The sequence below is a fragment of the Tenrec ecaudatus genome, chromosome 6 (genome assembly GCF_050624435.1).
Source record: "Tenrec ecaudatus isolate mTenEca1 chromosome 6, mTenEca1.hap1, whole genome shotgun sequence".
Lineage (NCBI taxonomy): Eukaryota > Metazoa > Chordata > Mammalia > Afrosoricida > Tenrecidae > Tenrec > Tenrec ecaudatus.
This window is the reverse complement of record NC_134535.1, coordinates 100090090-100107445: the sequence shown is the minus strand read 5'-3', so window position 1 is coordinate 100107445 and position 17356 is coordinate 100090090. Positions and strand designations below refer to the sequence as shown.

At 42.2% G+C, this 17356-nt stretch overlaps 1 protein-coding gene across 3 annotated transcripts in view; it reads right to left on the bottom strand.

Moving 5' to 3' along the window:
- DENND5B (DENN domain containing 5B) overlaps positions 1 to 17356 on the bottom strand; it is a 171872-nt gene that overhangs the window by 16475 nt on the left and 138041 nt on the right. For all 3 annotated transcript variants that reach the window (XM_075551910.1, XM_075551911.1, XM_075551909.1), the window contains 2 exons: positions 5711 to 5839; positions 337 to 458 (listed from right to left, as the gene is read on the bottom strand). In XM_075551910.1, the coding sequence (XP_075408025.1) occupies positions 337 to 458; positions 5711 to 5839 (251 nt within the window). The remainder of the gene's footprint in view (positions 1 to 336; positions 459 to 5710; positions 5840 to 17356) is intronic.

Genomic DNA, 17356 nt, shown 5'->3' with positions numbered 1-17356 from the left:
GAAGAAAGCGCCATCGGCTGCAGGAGGAGGTGAGCTACGGGGCAGCCTCAACGAAGGCCTCCAGGGTGATCTGGGCGGCTCTGACCAGATGCTGGGCACTGGTGGGGGGAGGGGGGAGTTGGGGAACGTGCTGGTGATCCCCACGGGGCCTGCCAGCTGAGGGCTGCTTTCTGGAAGCACTCCCAGCACCTGGAAAGTGCCCTTTGCTTCTGCATGGACTTCTGGGTGGTACATACAGTGCCCGGCTCCCTGCATTATGGTATGACTCACTGTTTTATTCCACCAGTCGCCTGAGTAACCAACTCTTTAGTGAGCAGGCGAACTCTCCACACTTACTGATTGTGGTGAACACGCTGGTGAAGCAGAAGTAGTCCACCGCATTGAGGGAAAGAAGGTGGTAAAGAAACTGCTCTCTTTCTTCTTCACAACGGAGAAAAGCGTAGCGCTTATAAAGCTTCCTAGGACAGGGCGAGACAAGCACACAACTTCAGACAACAGGACATTTAAGCTTTTCACGCTTCCCCTACGCCATCCATTAAAATCCACTACCTCCACTTAAGACAACCTTTGGGTAGAAACCGTTACCTTGAAAGATTAAAAAAGAACTAGACAAGTCACAAAAATAAACATACAAAAGTTAAAATTACAGGAAAGTATCTTTAATTTTACTTTCAGTCCTGATGATGTAGTATAAGATAGGGGCAAAGATTTAATAATATATGTCCAATGAAGTGTTTTAGGTAGAAATAGACCACGGTATTAACATGCTGGAATAATGTGCAGTAATTAAAGATAGTTTAGGAAAAAATTTAATATCAGTACTATTATGACTAAAAACAGTAAATAACTTAATAACACTCATATTTTACTACCATTTGAGTGTTTTATTGGTATTATCATACATAATCCACATGATCACCCTTGCAAGTCTATTATTCTTATTTTGTTGATGGGAAAATGGAGCTAGAGAAATATGAGAAGGTACCCCACCCACCTAAAAAATGGGATTTTTTTCAAAGCTATGTATTTAAATTTTTTAACAAAACAACCTTATCTTCAAAGTATTCTCCATTAATAAATTTGTCAAATCTGGGATTCCATTCTTGGAAACATTTTCAAACTCATCTGTTTGGATGGTTGACAGCATCTCCCTTGTTCTTTGCTTCATCTTTTACATTGTCAAATCACTGTCCTTTCATGTGCCTCATCATTCATGGAAACAAAAAGAAGTCGCACAGAGCAAGGTCAGGTGAGTAAGGTGCATGGACAAAGAGAGGCATGCTGTTTTTTGCCAAAAAACCGAGACAGATGACTGCGTGAGCAGTTGTACTGTTATGGTGGCAAACCCAGGCCCATCTGCCACAAATCAGGCCTCTTTGTACCACACGCATACCATTACACAATCTTTTGTAGAAAGCTTGATTAACAGTCTGACTTGGTGGAATGAACTCCAAATGCACTCTCCTCCTCACATCAAAAAACTTAATGAGCATCTTCTTCATCTTTGATTTCACTTGACAAGCTTTTTTTGGGTGAGGTGACGATGGCATCTTCCACTTGCTTGATGTTTGCTTTCAGGGTGATCAGAATAGCACCATGTTTCATCACCAGTAATGACTTTGGAACAAAAGTCTGGGTGGCTTCAAAACACAGCATGTTTCCACTTGATGCTCTTCTTCCTGGTCAATCAGAACCTGAGCCACAAATTTCACAGCGACCCTTCTCATTCCCAAATCTGTTAAATTCGCTGAGCTGTGCTCCAAGACAGTCCAGATAATGTTTCCATCCCTTCAATGGTCCACTGTCGGCCTCTGAGCACAAGTGCATGAATTTTGTCAACATTTTTGTCTGTTCAGGAAGTTGACAGATGTCCAGAATGAGATCTGTCATCAATCGACATTTCACCTGTACTTTTCTGAAACAAGAAAACCTCTTGTACACTTGACTTTTCCCCCAGTGCTGTCCTTATAAGCTGTGTTCAACGTCACAACAGTTTCTGCGGCATTTTTCCCTAAGCAGGAAACAAAATTTCAGAGCCACACAGTTCTCTGATGCACGCCTAGTGGGAAAAAGGCATACCACGAAAGCTCCACCCAGTGGAGCTTTTTTCCATTTTGGGAGGGAGGGATACCCCCTATATCTTATCCTAGGACACTCAACTAGTAAAGGTAATAAACCTACTTCTCACTACTATCTTATTATTCAACAATTCAAATTTATGACTATTTAAGCAAATCTCTTTTACACATTAACTTGGTTTTCTCCCGTGTCCAGCTCCAGCTCCCAAGAGTCACCTGTATCTGTCAAACTTGTAGCTGAAGCAGTGAGCTCGCTGCCAAAACCCTCTCTCTAAATCCCATCCTCACTACTGCAAGCTGTGTGTCCAAGTGGTAAGCCAGGGGGATTAGAAGGGAGTACTTCTACGAAGGGCCTGTGCGTGGCTGAGGAGGAGGTCGGGGCATGGAGGCTGCTGTTGCTCCCGTCCACTCAAGCAACCTGGAGGGATCAAGTCCTTGGGCAGGAAGGGTGTGACAATTCAGGGCCCAGGCGTTACGGCAGAAGTAGGGTGCCCTCTCCTCCCCACAGACTGGGAGGTGAGCTCCTCTTCTGAGCAGCCATTTGTTAGTTTCCAGATGCTCAGGCTCAAATTCCAACCCTTCCAGAAGCAGCAGTGTTTCACAGGTTCTTGAGGGGTTTTCTTGGGCCTATGTCGTGACAGCAGGCAGGTGAGACTGCAGAGGGGGCAGAGGCACAGGCAGCACCCCTACTAGCCATCTGGACCCCTGGCACTGCCAGTTGTGGAGCTCAAGAGCCACCAAGGGTGGTGCAGGGGTTCCCAGCAGAACGCTGATTCTGCCTAACAGTGTAGTCTTTGGAACCTAACCATGCCGTTACCTAGGGATTGGGGGAGATATTTAAACACAGACACTGACGTCAAAGCTTAAACTCTTATGGTATAAATAAATGTTCAGAGATGTAAACATAAATATAGTATAATGTCAACTAAAGAACACGTGAGGTAGTTATTGTGCCAGCCTGGCCGATAAACACAGGTGGGGTTAATTGAAGGGTAGAGAGATAAATGGCTCAGTGAACCTCGCCTTTCTAGTTCTCGGGTCTCTTGCTTTCTGATGTTGGACCACAATGCAGCTGCCTTAGGCAGTTCCCTGCTTCAGCTGGCAAGGCTCACTTCTTGCAAGACATCCCAGAGGAGAAGCCGTATGGACCTACCCCGATGCAGCCCTGGGTGTTGGAGCAGCCGTGTGGAGACCCCTGCCAGCGCTGAGATATTTACAGGTTCACTGACTCGGCTTTCCTCCTGGAGTTGGCATCATTGCGCCTGTTTTGTGAGATGGAGGAGGACTGTGTGGATTGGTGTTGGACACATGGGTTGATGTTGAACTTGTGGGCTTGGGCAGCGCCGGGTTGGGATGTTTTCTTGATGCTCATTTGACCTTTATATAAAACTCTCTCTTACATAAGTTTCTGTGGATTTGTTTTTCTAAAGTACCCAGACTAACACAACATGTATAGGAGAAAGTACAAAATAAAACCTGAAAAATACTAAATATTCATCTTTATGGAGGATTATAAATGATTTTCATCTATTTCTTTGTAATTTTAACACAAAGAACAAGAATGAGCTTACTAATCAGAAAAACAAATCATTTTTTCCTCAATCATTTGATTGGGGGCTTGTACAACTATTATCACAATCCATTGATTGTGTCAAACACATTTGTACATTTTTTGCCATCATCCTCAAAATACTCTCTTTCTACTTGAGCCCTTGGTATCAGCTTCTCATTTTTACCCCCTTCCTCTACCATCCTCCCCTCCCTTATGAACCCTTGATAATTTGTAATTATTTTTTTCATGTTTTTCACTGACTGATGACTCCCTTCACCCACTTTTCTGTTGTACATTCCTTTGGGGGGGTTATAGGTAGATCATTGTGATTGATTCTCCCTATCTACCCCCACCTTCCCCTTCCCCTCCTGGTATGGCTACTCTCAATATTGTTCCTGAGGGGTTTATCTGTCCTGGATTCCGTGTTTCCAGCTATTATCTGTATCCAAGTACATGCTCTGGTCTAGCTGGATTTGTAAGGTAGAATTGGGATCATGATAGTGGGGGTGGGGGTAGGATAGAAGCATTAAAGACCCAGAGGAAATTTGCATGTTTCTTTGGTGCTAGACTGCACCCTGATTTGTTCATCTCCTCCTGTGGCTCTTCTGTAACAGGATGTCCAATTGTCTACAGATGGACTTTGGGTCTCCACTCTGCACTCCCCCTCATTCACAATGATATGATTTGTTGTTCTGGGTCTTTGATGATTGATACCTGATACTATCAACACCTCGTGGCTGGCTGGTGTGCTTCTTCCATGTGGGCTTTGTTGCAGCTCAGCTAGATGGCCACTTGTTTATCTTTAAGCCTTTAAGACCCCAGATGCTATATCTTTTGATAGCCAGACACCATCAGCTTTCTTCACCACATTTGCTTTTGCACCGGTTTTTTCTTCAGCCATTGTGTCGGGAAGGTGAACATCATGGAATGGCAGGTTAATAGAACAAAGTGTTTTTGCATTGAGGGAGTACTTGAGTTGAAGCCCAATGTCCATCTGCTACCTTAATACTAAACCTATAAATATATGCACATAGATCTATTTCCCCATCGTCACATGTAAATATATTCACATATGCACATGCCTGTGTTTAGACCTCTGTAAATGCGCTTTGCCTCCTAGTTCTTTCCTCTATCTCCTTTTCCTTTCCTCTTGTCCCACTATCATGTTCAGCCTTCATTTGGTTTTCAGTAATTCCTCTCAGTTATATTGCCCTTGATCAAGCCCTACCAGGCCTCCTACACCCTCCTTGCATTGATTTTTAAATCACTTGTTGTTCCCTTGTCCCTGGGTTTGTTAACACCCACTTCCTCTCTCCCGCCTCCCCCTCTCCCATGGAAAACAATTTATAAGGGATCAAGGTTAGATTCACAGGTTATACTTTACCACAGTATTCTTTATTAATGTTCATCCTAAAACTATCCCTACAAATGCAAAACTTCAAAGAGAACTGGGTTCCCAGGACTAGTCAGACAGACTACCATGTTTGAGGTTTGTTGAATTCTTTCCATACTTTTTGTTCTTGGGACCACAAAGTCATCAGCCTACAAGTTAGCACCAGTGTACATATTATATGGGTGATTAATGTAATCTGAGAGGCCTTCTTGATAGACTGAAGGGAAATCATCAAAAAGGTTGACAATTAACTGGTATATACTTAATGTTTACTGGGGCTTTACACTTGTCCAGCGGAAGCACTGGCAACTCCCACAAGGTGTTACTACTGTGGTTCTTATGAGGTGGTTTTTTTTTTTGGGGGGGGGTGTACTCCAGGTTTTTGCTGTGACTCTTACAATAAGATTTGCATAGTGCAACTATTAGCTTGTGTGGCCTGGACTAGATAGCTTTTATTTTTCTTTCTTTCTTTTTGGATCAGAAGGGAACAAGCTAGTCTTTGGCTATGCAATGTGTTGTACCTTACCAGCAAGATCAAGTATCACGTGGTTTCTGAAGCTCACATGTGCTTGGGAGGAGAGAATCATGTGATTCAAACGGAAGAAGCCACTGTGTGCCAGTTTCTATCGTTCACTCTGCAAGCACACAGGTCATGGAACAGGTCTGTCTCGAGGGGAGAGCTCTTACTTGGTGAGCGGCTGGTTAGACAGCAACTGCTTGAGATGCTGGGACAAGAGCTTCTTTTCTAGAGACAATCTTATCCACGCCCGAGCTCGTCCGACATCAGTCTTGATCTCACTCATGTTCTGAATATGCCTGAAGAACAGCAGCAAGAGCAAAGATGTAAGTCCTACAGAGAACCTTGAGTGGAAAAGAAAACTAAAGAGTTACAGCACTGGGCACAGTTCTGAAAGCCAGCAGTGGACAGTACACAATTTATGTTGACTGAACCTTCAAAGGTTCCATCTGAATCATAAATTGAGCCCTACACAGGAATTATCATTTAGGACACCAGTAACAAAGGAAAAATTCTAAAACAAAGCACTTAAGACTCACTCACTCTTTCAAGCTTTACATCTCTGTTTTAGTTCATAGACATCTATAAATTGACACTTGGTTATTTCTTATAATCCGGACAAGAAAAATAACAAAACAGGTGGAATATTCAAGTTCTCATGCAAAGCCCCTGTTCTACTGTTAAATATCTTTCACACTTTAAACCACTGAATTATTTATCAAGTAACCCCAGGCAACAGAAGGGAAATATGAAATTCTATTTTCATGGCATGGGAGAAGGAAGACAAGCTTTACTGCCTTGATAAATTACAATTTCTTATAAATTGGAAACACTTGTGAACATTTGTGGCTATTAAAATAAAAGTGTGGTTGAACTCCCTTGAACAGCAAGCTATAAATCTGTCGTCTGTATAAACATCAATGCTATCCCTAGCAGAGCTGGATTTATCTTCCTACCAATTTTGTTTTCTCCTTCTCAGGTGGAAAAGAAATGGGTAAGGACAAAGACACTTATAAAAACCACTCTACAGCGAGTCACTGAAAATAATTAAAGCAAAAACCAGTTGAATTGATTCCCATACCCTGTAATTCAATGGGTTTGACTATATTAAACCTCACCCACCCACCCCTGAAAAACTAACAAAAACCAAACCTTACTGTCATTGAGTTGACTCTGATTCATGGCAGACCCTATAAAGACAAGGCAAAACTGCCGCTGGGGGCTTCCAAGACTCTAACACGTTACAGAGTGGAAGGCTTCCCGAGGAGGGGCTGGTGGCTTTCTACTGCTGATCTGACCGTGCAGCCCAAATGTAACCGCTAACCACAGTGGCTCCATATTAAACGGGTGGTCTTCATCATCGCAATCAATTTTAGCACTTTTCTCCATTTTTGTGCTTATTATTATTAGTTCTCCACTGCCCCCACCTCCAGGTCCCCAAGCTATAACCCTAAGAAACTATTAATTTAGTTATTATCTGTATATATTTATCCATTCTGGATTTCATATAGAGAAAATCATAAACTACCCCCAACAATAAAAATAAAACACAGAAAAACCTAAACCCAAAGAAAGCAAAAAATGAAGACTAGAACAAATTAAAAATGTCAAAAGGGATAACAAATAATGTGTTAAATTTGAACCTAGCTCTCCCTGCATTCTATCACTTGCCTGTCAATTTGTTGGCTTGGCTTGTATGTTGCTGTAATATTGGAAGCTATGTCACTGGTGTTTCAAATATCAGCGAGGTCAAAGGGAACAGGTCCCAGCTGAGCTTCCAGATTAGTAAGTGATAACAAAGAAGGACTTAGCTCCCCACTTCAGAGAAAGGAGCCGCTGAAAACTATATGCATAGCGTTGAAGCATTGTCAGATACTGAAGCCTAATGAATGAAAGCAGACGCTTATCGGAGACAGAGCTGCAGGGTGGGATCCACAGGTTGGAGGGAACTCAAAATGTGACTGAGGAGCTGATTTCTTGGATTCGAGTCAACCATGGTGACAGGAGTCAGGTAAAGCCTGGGGGAGTGGAGCTTTGGGATCTCCTTTTGCTGATGTGGCACTACTCAAGGTCAGAAGAAACAGCTGCAAACATCTGCTAATGATCAGAACTTGGAATGTGTGAAGTACGAATTTAGGAAAATTGGAAGTAGTTAAAAATGAAATAGAATGTATGAAGATTGATACTCAAGGCACTAGTGAGCTAAAATGGGCTAGCATTAGCCATTTTGAATCAGAAAATCATATGATTAATTATGCTGATAATAACACAATCATGAGGATGTGGAAAAAAGGTATCATTGTCTCAAAGCAGAGAGTATCAGAAAGATGTTTACTTGGGTTAATTTGACTATGGCAAGGCACTCAACTGTGCGGACCATAACACACTGTGAGCAGCCTTGAGAAGAATAGGAATTCCAGAGCCCTTCATTGCGCTCATGTAGAACTTGTACGTGGATCAAGAGGCAGTTGTGAGAAAAGAACAAGGGGATACTACACGGTTTAAAGTCAGGAAAGGTATGTAACAGGGTTGTATCTTCAAATCATCCATGAAAATGGCTTAAAAGAAAGAGAATGTGGCATCAGGATTGGAAGAAGGCTTATTGACAACCAGTAGTATGAAGATGACACAGCCGTGTTTGCTCCGTGGGGGAGGACGTGAAGCACGTGCTGATGAGGATCAAGGACTGCAGCTGTCAGTGTGGACTATGACTTACAATTGATAAAATGATAAATGGTTGAAGTTGTCAAGGATTTTGTCTTATTTGGGGCCACAATCAATGCTTAGGAAAGCGATCAAAGACAAGTTACATTAGGTAAATCTGCTGCACAGGACCTCCTTAGAGTATTGAAAAGCAAGGATGTTACTTTAAGGACTAAGGTGTGCCTCATCCCGGCCGTGATGTTTTCCATTGCCTCATATGCATGTGAAAGTTGGACACGGGATACAGAAGACCGAAGAATGCTTGATGCATTAGAATTGAGGTGCTGGAGAATACTGAAAGCCTGTGGCATGCTACACGTACAAACAGATCTGTCTTCAAAGGAGTACGGCCAGAGTGCTCCCTACAGGCAAGATGGTGAGACTTCATCTTCCGTACTTCGGGCATGTTTTCAGGAGAGACCAGTCCCTGGAGGATATCATGTTTGGTAAACTACAGGGGCAGCAGATTGGAAGACCTCAGTGTGATGGATTGACACAGTGGCTACAACAAGGGGCGTAAGGTTGGTATGGGTTGGAACTGACACAATGACACCTAACAAGAACATTTGCAAGAGGAGTCCTGGTAGTGTAGTCATTGTGTATTGGGCTGAGCTGCTAACTGCAAGGTCAACAGTTTGAAACCACCCGTCACTATGGTAGAAAGATGAGGCTTTTTCTTCCATAAACAGTTAAAGACTCCGAAACCCACAGGGACAGTGAGGCAGTTCTACTCATTCCTATAGGGTAATTATGAGTGAAATCAACCAGATGTCAGTGAGTTTTTGTTATTTTTAATATCTTCAGCAATTCACTTTCCAATGCACTTTGTTTGAGGGCAAGACTATTCACAACACTGCCCAATGGTCCAAGGGAATGCAATAGAAGCTCAATCCTCTTGGTGACTTTGCAAAGATTCTGGGCTTTCATGTCATCCATAGCCTTCTGCAAAACAGTGTTCAGAACTTAAGTTCTTATATAATTCCCTCTTCTGTTCTTGAATTCTATTATTTACAATCCTTGTATCACAAAAGTTGTTCTGCTTTTTTGGTTGTGGACTTAGCTAACACTTCCTTTTAGATGGCTGCTTGTTTTAAGACAACCTTTTAAGACCCCAGACACTATTCTTTCGGATAGGTATTACTTGATTCTTTACCACACTTTGCTACAGAACCCATATTCACTACAGTAGATAATATTTTTTCCTATAATAAAGGCTTTAACAACTCTTTTCTATGTTGACTCTACTTATCTAGATTAAAGAATATCTTCCTTGAAACAGACATACATCTCTCATTTTCTCTACCTATGACACTGTTATATTTCCTCTCTCTTTTCCAAATTTTTGGCTCTGAGGATTTAGTCTTTTAACCCTTTGTGCTGTTGTACTATCAAACAAGATGAAGAGCATTGTATTGCAATGCAGACACCTTAAAAATCTGGCTTAAAATTATATCAGATAATTAGATTAAAAGATTCTTTTGTAGGAGAGGGACCAGACTTCAAGCCGGTGCTCCAAGATGTGAATGCAACATACCGGCATGAAACAGGGAACCAGTAGAGAGGTCTGAGAGGCCGACCCTAATCTCAACTGTATGTACAGACCCCTCTCCCCGCAGAATTCACTTTAGAGGACAGCACTGAAGCTACAGCTCAGGGAGAGGGACATGTCTGATCAGAGCACACAGGAGCAAATGAAGGGGGAGGAAGAGAGAGTGGAGTACATCCTGGCCACCAAGCCTTGAGGATGATATCCCTGCTCAGAGCAGTGAAAGCACAGAGACCATATGGCCGGCCCCACGATGAGACACGCCATCCCTCACTGACTCATAGCCCTACAGGGGACAGCACTGGAGACACAGTGTGGGAACCGCACCCGATCTGACCCCACCACAACGAGGCAAAATACTAAGAGGGTGCAACAGAACAGCAAGGGGAGCAGAGCAAGGAAGTCCTGAGGAGGTAATACCAAAAATAGACTTTGGGGCCAGGGTGTGGCACCCGATCAGAGACAACTGGAAAACACTCCTAAAGGTCAACAAACAGACCTTGAATAATTTACAGGCTTTTCTTTTTTTGTCATTTTTGTTGTTGTTGTTTTGTTCTGTCTTGCTTATTTGTGCATATAGATATGACAGGCAGGATAAACAATCTGGAGGAGAAAACAACGGAACCAATGGTTCTGGGTTGACATGGCAAGAAGGGGAGGCATGGGAAAGGAAGTGGGTGTTAACAAAACCAGGGACAAGGGAACAAATAATCCAAAATTGATGAGAAGGAGGGTGTAGGAGGCCTTTTAGGGCTTGATCACGGGCAATGTAACTGAGAGGAATTACTGAAACCCAAATGAAGGCTGAGCATGATAGTGGGACAAGAGGAAAGTCAAAGGAAATAAGAGGAAAGAACTAGGAGGCAAAGAACATTTATAGAGGTCTAAATATATGCAAGTACAAATGTCAATATATTTAAATATGAGGATGGGGAAATAGATCTATGTGCATATATTTATAGGTTTAGTATTAAGGTAGCAGATGGACATTGGGGCTCCACTGAAGGAGTCCCTCAATGCAAGAATACTTTGTTCTATTAAACTTCCAGACAAGATTGCTGAAGACAAATGGATGCATAAGCAAATGTGAAAAAAGCTGATGGTGTCTATCAATAGAGATAGCATTTGGTGTTTTAAGGGCTTGAAGATAAACAAGAGGCCACCTAGCTCAGAAGCAACAAAGTCCACATGGAAGAAGCACACCAGCCTGCATGATCACGAGGTGTCAAAGGGATCAGGTCTATCAGGGATCATCAGAACAAAAAATCATATCATTGTGACTGAAGGGGAGTGCGGAGTGGAAACCCAAAGCCCAGTTGGCAACTGAACATCCCCTTACAAAAGGGTCGCGGGGAGGAGATGAGCCAGTCAGGGTGCAGTATAGGAATGATGAAACATACAACTTTCCTCCAGTTCTTTAATGTCTCCTTCCCCTCAACCATCATGATCAAAATTCTACCTTACATATCCAGCTAGATCAGAGGATATCCACTGGTACAGATAGGAACTGGAAACAGGGAATCCAGGACAGATAAATCCCTCAGGACCAATAATGAGCGTAGAGATACCAGGAAGGTAAGGGTAAGTGGGATCAAAAGGGGGAACCGATCACAAAGATATACATATAACCCCCTCCCTGGGGGATGGACAACAGAAAAATGGGTGAAGGGAGATGTCTGACAGTGTAAGACATGACAAAATAACAAAAATTTATAAATTATCAAGGGTTCACGGGGGGGGGGCAGGGAGGGAGGGGAAAATGAGGAGCTGATACCATGGGTTCAAGTAGAAAGCAAATGCTTTGAGAATGATGATGGCAACAAATGTACAAATGTGCTTGACACAATGGATGTATGTATGGATTGTGATAAGAGTTGCACAAGCCCCCAATAAAATGATTTTAAAAAGAAAAAAAAAATCCTGTTGAGATGCTGCCTGGCTATGAGAAAGAATAGCATCTAGGGTCTTGTCTTAAAAGGCTTATCTTAATAATGAGGGCAACGAATGTATAAGGGTGCTTTACTCTATTGGCATATGTATGGATTGTGATAAGAGTTGTATGAGCCCCAATAAACTGATTTATAAAAAAAAAAGGCTTATCTTAAAGTAGGCAGCCATCTAAGTGAAGTGTCAGCTAAGTCCACATGGAACAAGCACACCAGCCAGTGTGATCCAAGGATTATAAAATAATAAAATCCAAATCCAGAGGAGGAAAGACTAACAGGGCTCAAATTACCAATAGCCAGTTTGCAGAAGGCTAATGGATGACAACAAAAGCCCCAAATCCATTTGCATTGTCCCACATGCCTCTGATGAACCCCTCGACCATAGTCCAGTGAATAGCGTTGCTACCAGAGAGAAGGCATTGTAGCGCATAGCAGATGTAGTTAGGTCAAAGTGTAACAACACCTCCTTTGGGCTCTCTGATCCATTTTAAAGTTATTTCAGTTCTAATTGTTATCTGCGTTTTTTCAATTGACGTTTTTCTGTTTTGTCATTTTTTTGTTCACTTCTTGTTTTATTTTATATGATTTTCTGTATATGAAATCCAGATTAGGTAAATCTAAAGAGACAGTAACAAGATTAATAATTTCCTAGGTGCATGGCAGTGGAGGTTGGGGGGAATGGGGAGCTAACAATGAGTACAAGAAAGAAGAAAATGTTCTGAAATTGATTGTGGTGGTTGACTGCACAACTTTTCTTAATATGATTGAAATATTAAATTGTATGATGTGAATTATATGTCAATAAAACTACTAAAAATTCTGTTGACATATTTTGGGGGGGGACTTAGGTCAATGTCACCTCACTTCCAAGTTTTTTCCCCCGGAATTTATGACACATTTCTTATTTTAAAGACCAAATATGGAGCAGCAATGGCATCATGATTACACTGTAGGCTGTTGACCACAAGGTTAGCAGTTGAAAACCAATAGCAGCTCCAAGGGAGAAAGATAAGGCTTTCTACTCCCGCAACGAGTTCTAGTCTCTGAAACCCACAGGGGTTAATTCTACCCTGACCCGCTGGGTCGCTCTGAGTCGGAATCAACTAGATGGCAGTGGGGTTTGCGAATACCATCACCTACAATCACATAGCCAATGTCCTCTTTGTCAAGCACTTACATTAATGTTCAGTATTTATGTGGCACCGAGTCCAGTGCAGGTTAAACAAAAATACCCCAGGAGCGCCAAGATGGATCAAAGTTTGTTAATATAGAAAGAATCTATATGGGTTTGATAATTATTTATGATGTGTAATCTTTCCTTAAGCCTTCTTCCTACTCCCCAAAGTGAAATCTGTTGAAACCAGTTTTATTTTGGACTCACACACGAGTATCTGGTGAATGGCAAAGTGGAAAACAACAATAATTTGAAAATAATCTATGCTTAAGGAAATTGGGAGGCTTGGAATAAAGTAAAATCAATGTTAGGTAACAATCAGCAATTCCTTCGCAGAGTATTTGTTAGCTATTTTGGGAAGGAGGCATGGGCGTTTTGGAGATGAAGCTCCAACACCTTCCTCTTCAAGCTCATACAGTTCTGGCACCAGGGAAATAAACTGCCTCAAACATCACCTCCTCAAGGTCAGTCCTTTATCCAAAGGGCAGAAGTCTGATTTATAGAACTTTGCACCCCATTACCTAAAGCACTCTCTTCTACTTTTCCATTTAATTCTATTCATCTTTGAAGATTCTTTGCCCACAAAAGCCTTCAATGACCTCTCAAATTTATGGATTTCTAGAGTCTAATTCACATCCACTGCCAAGTCTTTTTCCTTTCTCTTGGTATACATTTTTCTCAGCTCAACATCTTAGTAGCCTTGTCTCCTTCTTTGTTCCCTCATAGGTTCTCGTATAATGTCCCTAGCATAGAACAGAAAATTCTGTACAAATCTATACTCTCTAATAGCATGATATAAATTAATCCAGATACAGAACTGGGGTCATGATAGTGGGCGGAGGAAGCATTAAAGAACTAGAGGACTATTGTGTGTTCTCTTAATGCTGTGCTGCACCGTGGCTGACTCATTCCTTCTTTGTGACCCTTCTGTGAGGGGAATGTCCAATTGTCTACAGATGGGCTTTGGGTCTCCTTTCCTATCCCCATTGTTTGCATCAATATATTTGTTTTGGGTCTTCTGGTGCCTGATAACACAGGTTGGTGTGCTTCTTCCATGTGGGCCTGTTACTTCCTGCTAGATAACTACTTGTCTAACTTCAAGACTTTAAGGCTCTAGACACTGTATCTTTTCATAGCCAGGCAACATCAGCTTTCTTCACATTTGCTTATGTACTCATTTTGACTTCAGCATTCATGTCAGAAAGGTGAGCATCACAGAATGCCAGGTTATTAGAACAAAGTATTCTTGCATGGAGGGAGTACTTAAGTAGAGACCCAATGCCCATCTGCTACCTTAATACTTAACATTTAAATATATGTACATAGACCTATATCCCTATTAATATTTTTATGTATTTACATAAGTGCATGCCTATATTTATACCTTTATAAATGTCTTCTGCCTCTTTGTTCTTTCCTCTATTTCTTTTTACTTTCCTCCTGTTCCACTGTCATGTTCACCCTTCATTAGACTCTCAATACTTCTCAGCTACACTGTACTTGATCATCCCCCACCCCCCACTAGGCAGTCTACACCCTCCCGGGCATGGATGTTGTATCTCTTACTGTTCCCTTGTCCCTGGGTTTGTTGGCTTCCCTCTCCCTTTCCCCCACTTCCTCCTCTCCCAATCAACTCTCCTCCTCGCCAGCTATCAGTCCCCTTGTTTTCCCATTGGGATTGGTTATCCTGTCTATCTGATATGGGCAGACAGGAGAAAACAGAAAAAAGGAGGAAAAAATTGTCCACGGAAACATTTGCTGTGTAATTTTAACATTTCAATCTGTTTTAAGTGGAATCATTTAAGTAAGAGCATTGAACATAGTACCACAGACGTATTGCTCCCAAAATAGTTTATATTATGTGCTTTTAAGTAAGTTCCTTATTTGATTTTGTTTCTAGCTCTGAAGTTTTAAAGAAAATATCTTTATGAGCTTGTTCGAACTGGTTGTTACAAACACTGGTGAGAGATCACCATTATCACAAGTTAATGATGAGAAAACAGATTCAGTGGGACAAAGTGACCACCCGTGGTCACAGAGACAATACACATTAGTCTAGACATATGCCACCTACTTCCTATCCATCACTTCCTGTTGGCACGCACATTTCCTTCTCAGAGAAGCTCTTCTTCCCTAAACCCAGAAGAAACACTCCAGGTACCACCATGACCTCAAATGCCTTCTACTTCCCATGCCCGGATTTTCTCCACTAGAACGATCTGGATAAGAGACTCGCCTGATTTCCACTTAGTCATTCAGAGCTTTCCTCAAACACAGAGACTCCACAGCACACTGGCAAATGGAGCCAGTTTGTGTTAAACGGCTACTAGAGGTTATGGTAAAGACAGGGCACCACAAAGAGTGGAGGAAGGGTGGAGAGGGAACACTAGAGGAAGGGGAGAGGGGAGGGCGATGGCAGCAGAAGCTGCAGCACCGAAATGATGAGGGGTGGTGGGCTTCTTGACCAGTGCCGCAAGGAAAGCTAAGTGGCTTCAGGCAGGAGCCCTGCCTGCACATGCTTCTGTTAAGGCACAAGGTAACCTCAGGATAGGAACGCTTTCCATCATGTTCCTGCTCTTGAATTCTAACGCACCCTCGGGCGCTCCAATAGTTTTCCCTAGTTTGAATGGCTCCTGTTCCCTAGAACCAAAGGATGCGAGTGAGTGACAGTATCTAAATTTGAGTCTGTATTTACTTCGTATTAACTGGTCCTTATTACACTGCATCACCAATGAGAGGTTGAATTAGAGAAATTAAGCACCACTGAAGTCATAAGACACCCTTCAACCATTCCTTTTCAGGGTACAGCAGAGTCTAGCACGACTACTTAATTTTAGTGTAGAATAAAGCCAGGTACTCACAAGCACACGTGCATGCATTTATAAAAAGACAAAGGTGCTAGCCAGTTTTCCCTCAAATAATTTATCCCAACCATAGAAAGAGAATATTCCTGGGATTTCCTCAGATGTCTTGCTCACTGCCTATGTGTTTGCAGCATCTCCTAGCTCATACGATGTCCACTATGTCCTAATCATTAGTAAGCTTTCATCATTAAGAACAAAAGTCCGTTTGAAAAGAAACCAGCAAAAATGGTAATACCAGGATGAAACTTTTAATGGATGGTTGAGCTGCACAATCAGCCGTTGACTCTGGAAAAACAAAATCATCCTAACAGATGGTGTGGGGATACTTGGCACCCATGGAGGGAGTGGTCTGAGTTAGAAAATAAAGAGAGGGGAGGTCTAGCTGTGCCTGTGCTGGACTCCTGCCAGCTGGGAATCCGGTGCCAAGGCTCTTGACAGCTACGATGACTCCAAGTCCCTAAACTGTCCATGCCTTTGCCCCAAGAGATCTACTTGGAACAATGGGAGGTACCAACAGAGGGATATGTCCAACAGACAGCACAGGCACACAGAAGCAGCCTACTTAATAATGCCTAAAAATTTTCTTTAATTGTCCAGATTAGGGGAAAATGTTTTAGATTATTTGTGGTTTTTTTTCTGTAAGAAGAATATTGACATCAATTATCTGGTAGCAATTAGGGGCTACAATGAAGTACTTGCCAGGAACTTGCAAAGAGGGAAATGAGCCTGCCCACGGAGAATTAAACTTTGAAGTAAACACATCATGAATGAGGGCAGCAATATACAAAAGCCATCTTAAGGCATCAAAGTGGAAGCAGCGAGAAGAGGCGAGAAGAGGCAGCTGGGGAAAGAAGCTTCTCCAAGGGCGTCCTGAGCACATAACTCCAGTGTGAGAGCTCGAAGGTCCCCAGGGCAGAGCTGCATGCCTCAGGCGGCTTCAGCCCAGAGGGACACAGCACGCTGCCTTACTTCTGCTTCCAGGGAGAGAGTACCCACAGCAGCGAGGAGAAAACAGAAATGTGTACCGTGCCGTTCACCTGCTTAGGGAAATAACAAGTTGGATTCATCAGCTTCTTGTGACTTTGCTCTTAAGTGATTTTGATCAGAATGGAAAGATGCCTCAAACACACCCAAATGATTTCTTATTTCTTTGAGGTATCTGTAGTCTCTCTCTCTCTGTGTGTTTTGTTTGAAGTAAGTTTTTTGGCTCGCAGGAGTCAGTACTTTCTAATTATCCCTAAGGTACACACACACACACACACACACGCACAATTGGTTCCTAAGCTTACAAAGCAAAAGACCTAACACATGAAATATGAAGTCCTCAAAAGAGAGCCACCATACATGTCACTAAAACACAGGAACATGGATGGTGTTCTCTGGCAGTGCTTTTCTGCTTCACTGTACACCTTTGAAAGTAAGCAAATATAAGCTTTTATCAAAAGCTTTTATCATGTAGCCCAAACTACATATTACAAAACTCAAGGGTTTTTTAGACTTCTTTTCAAGACAAAGTCTGAAACTTGAAAGCCAAAGTAATATTCAAGAAAGAAATTATAGGGCATCAGTCCTGAACAAATGTT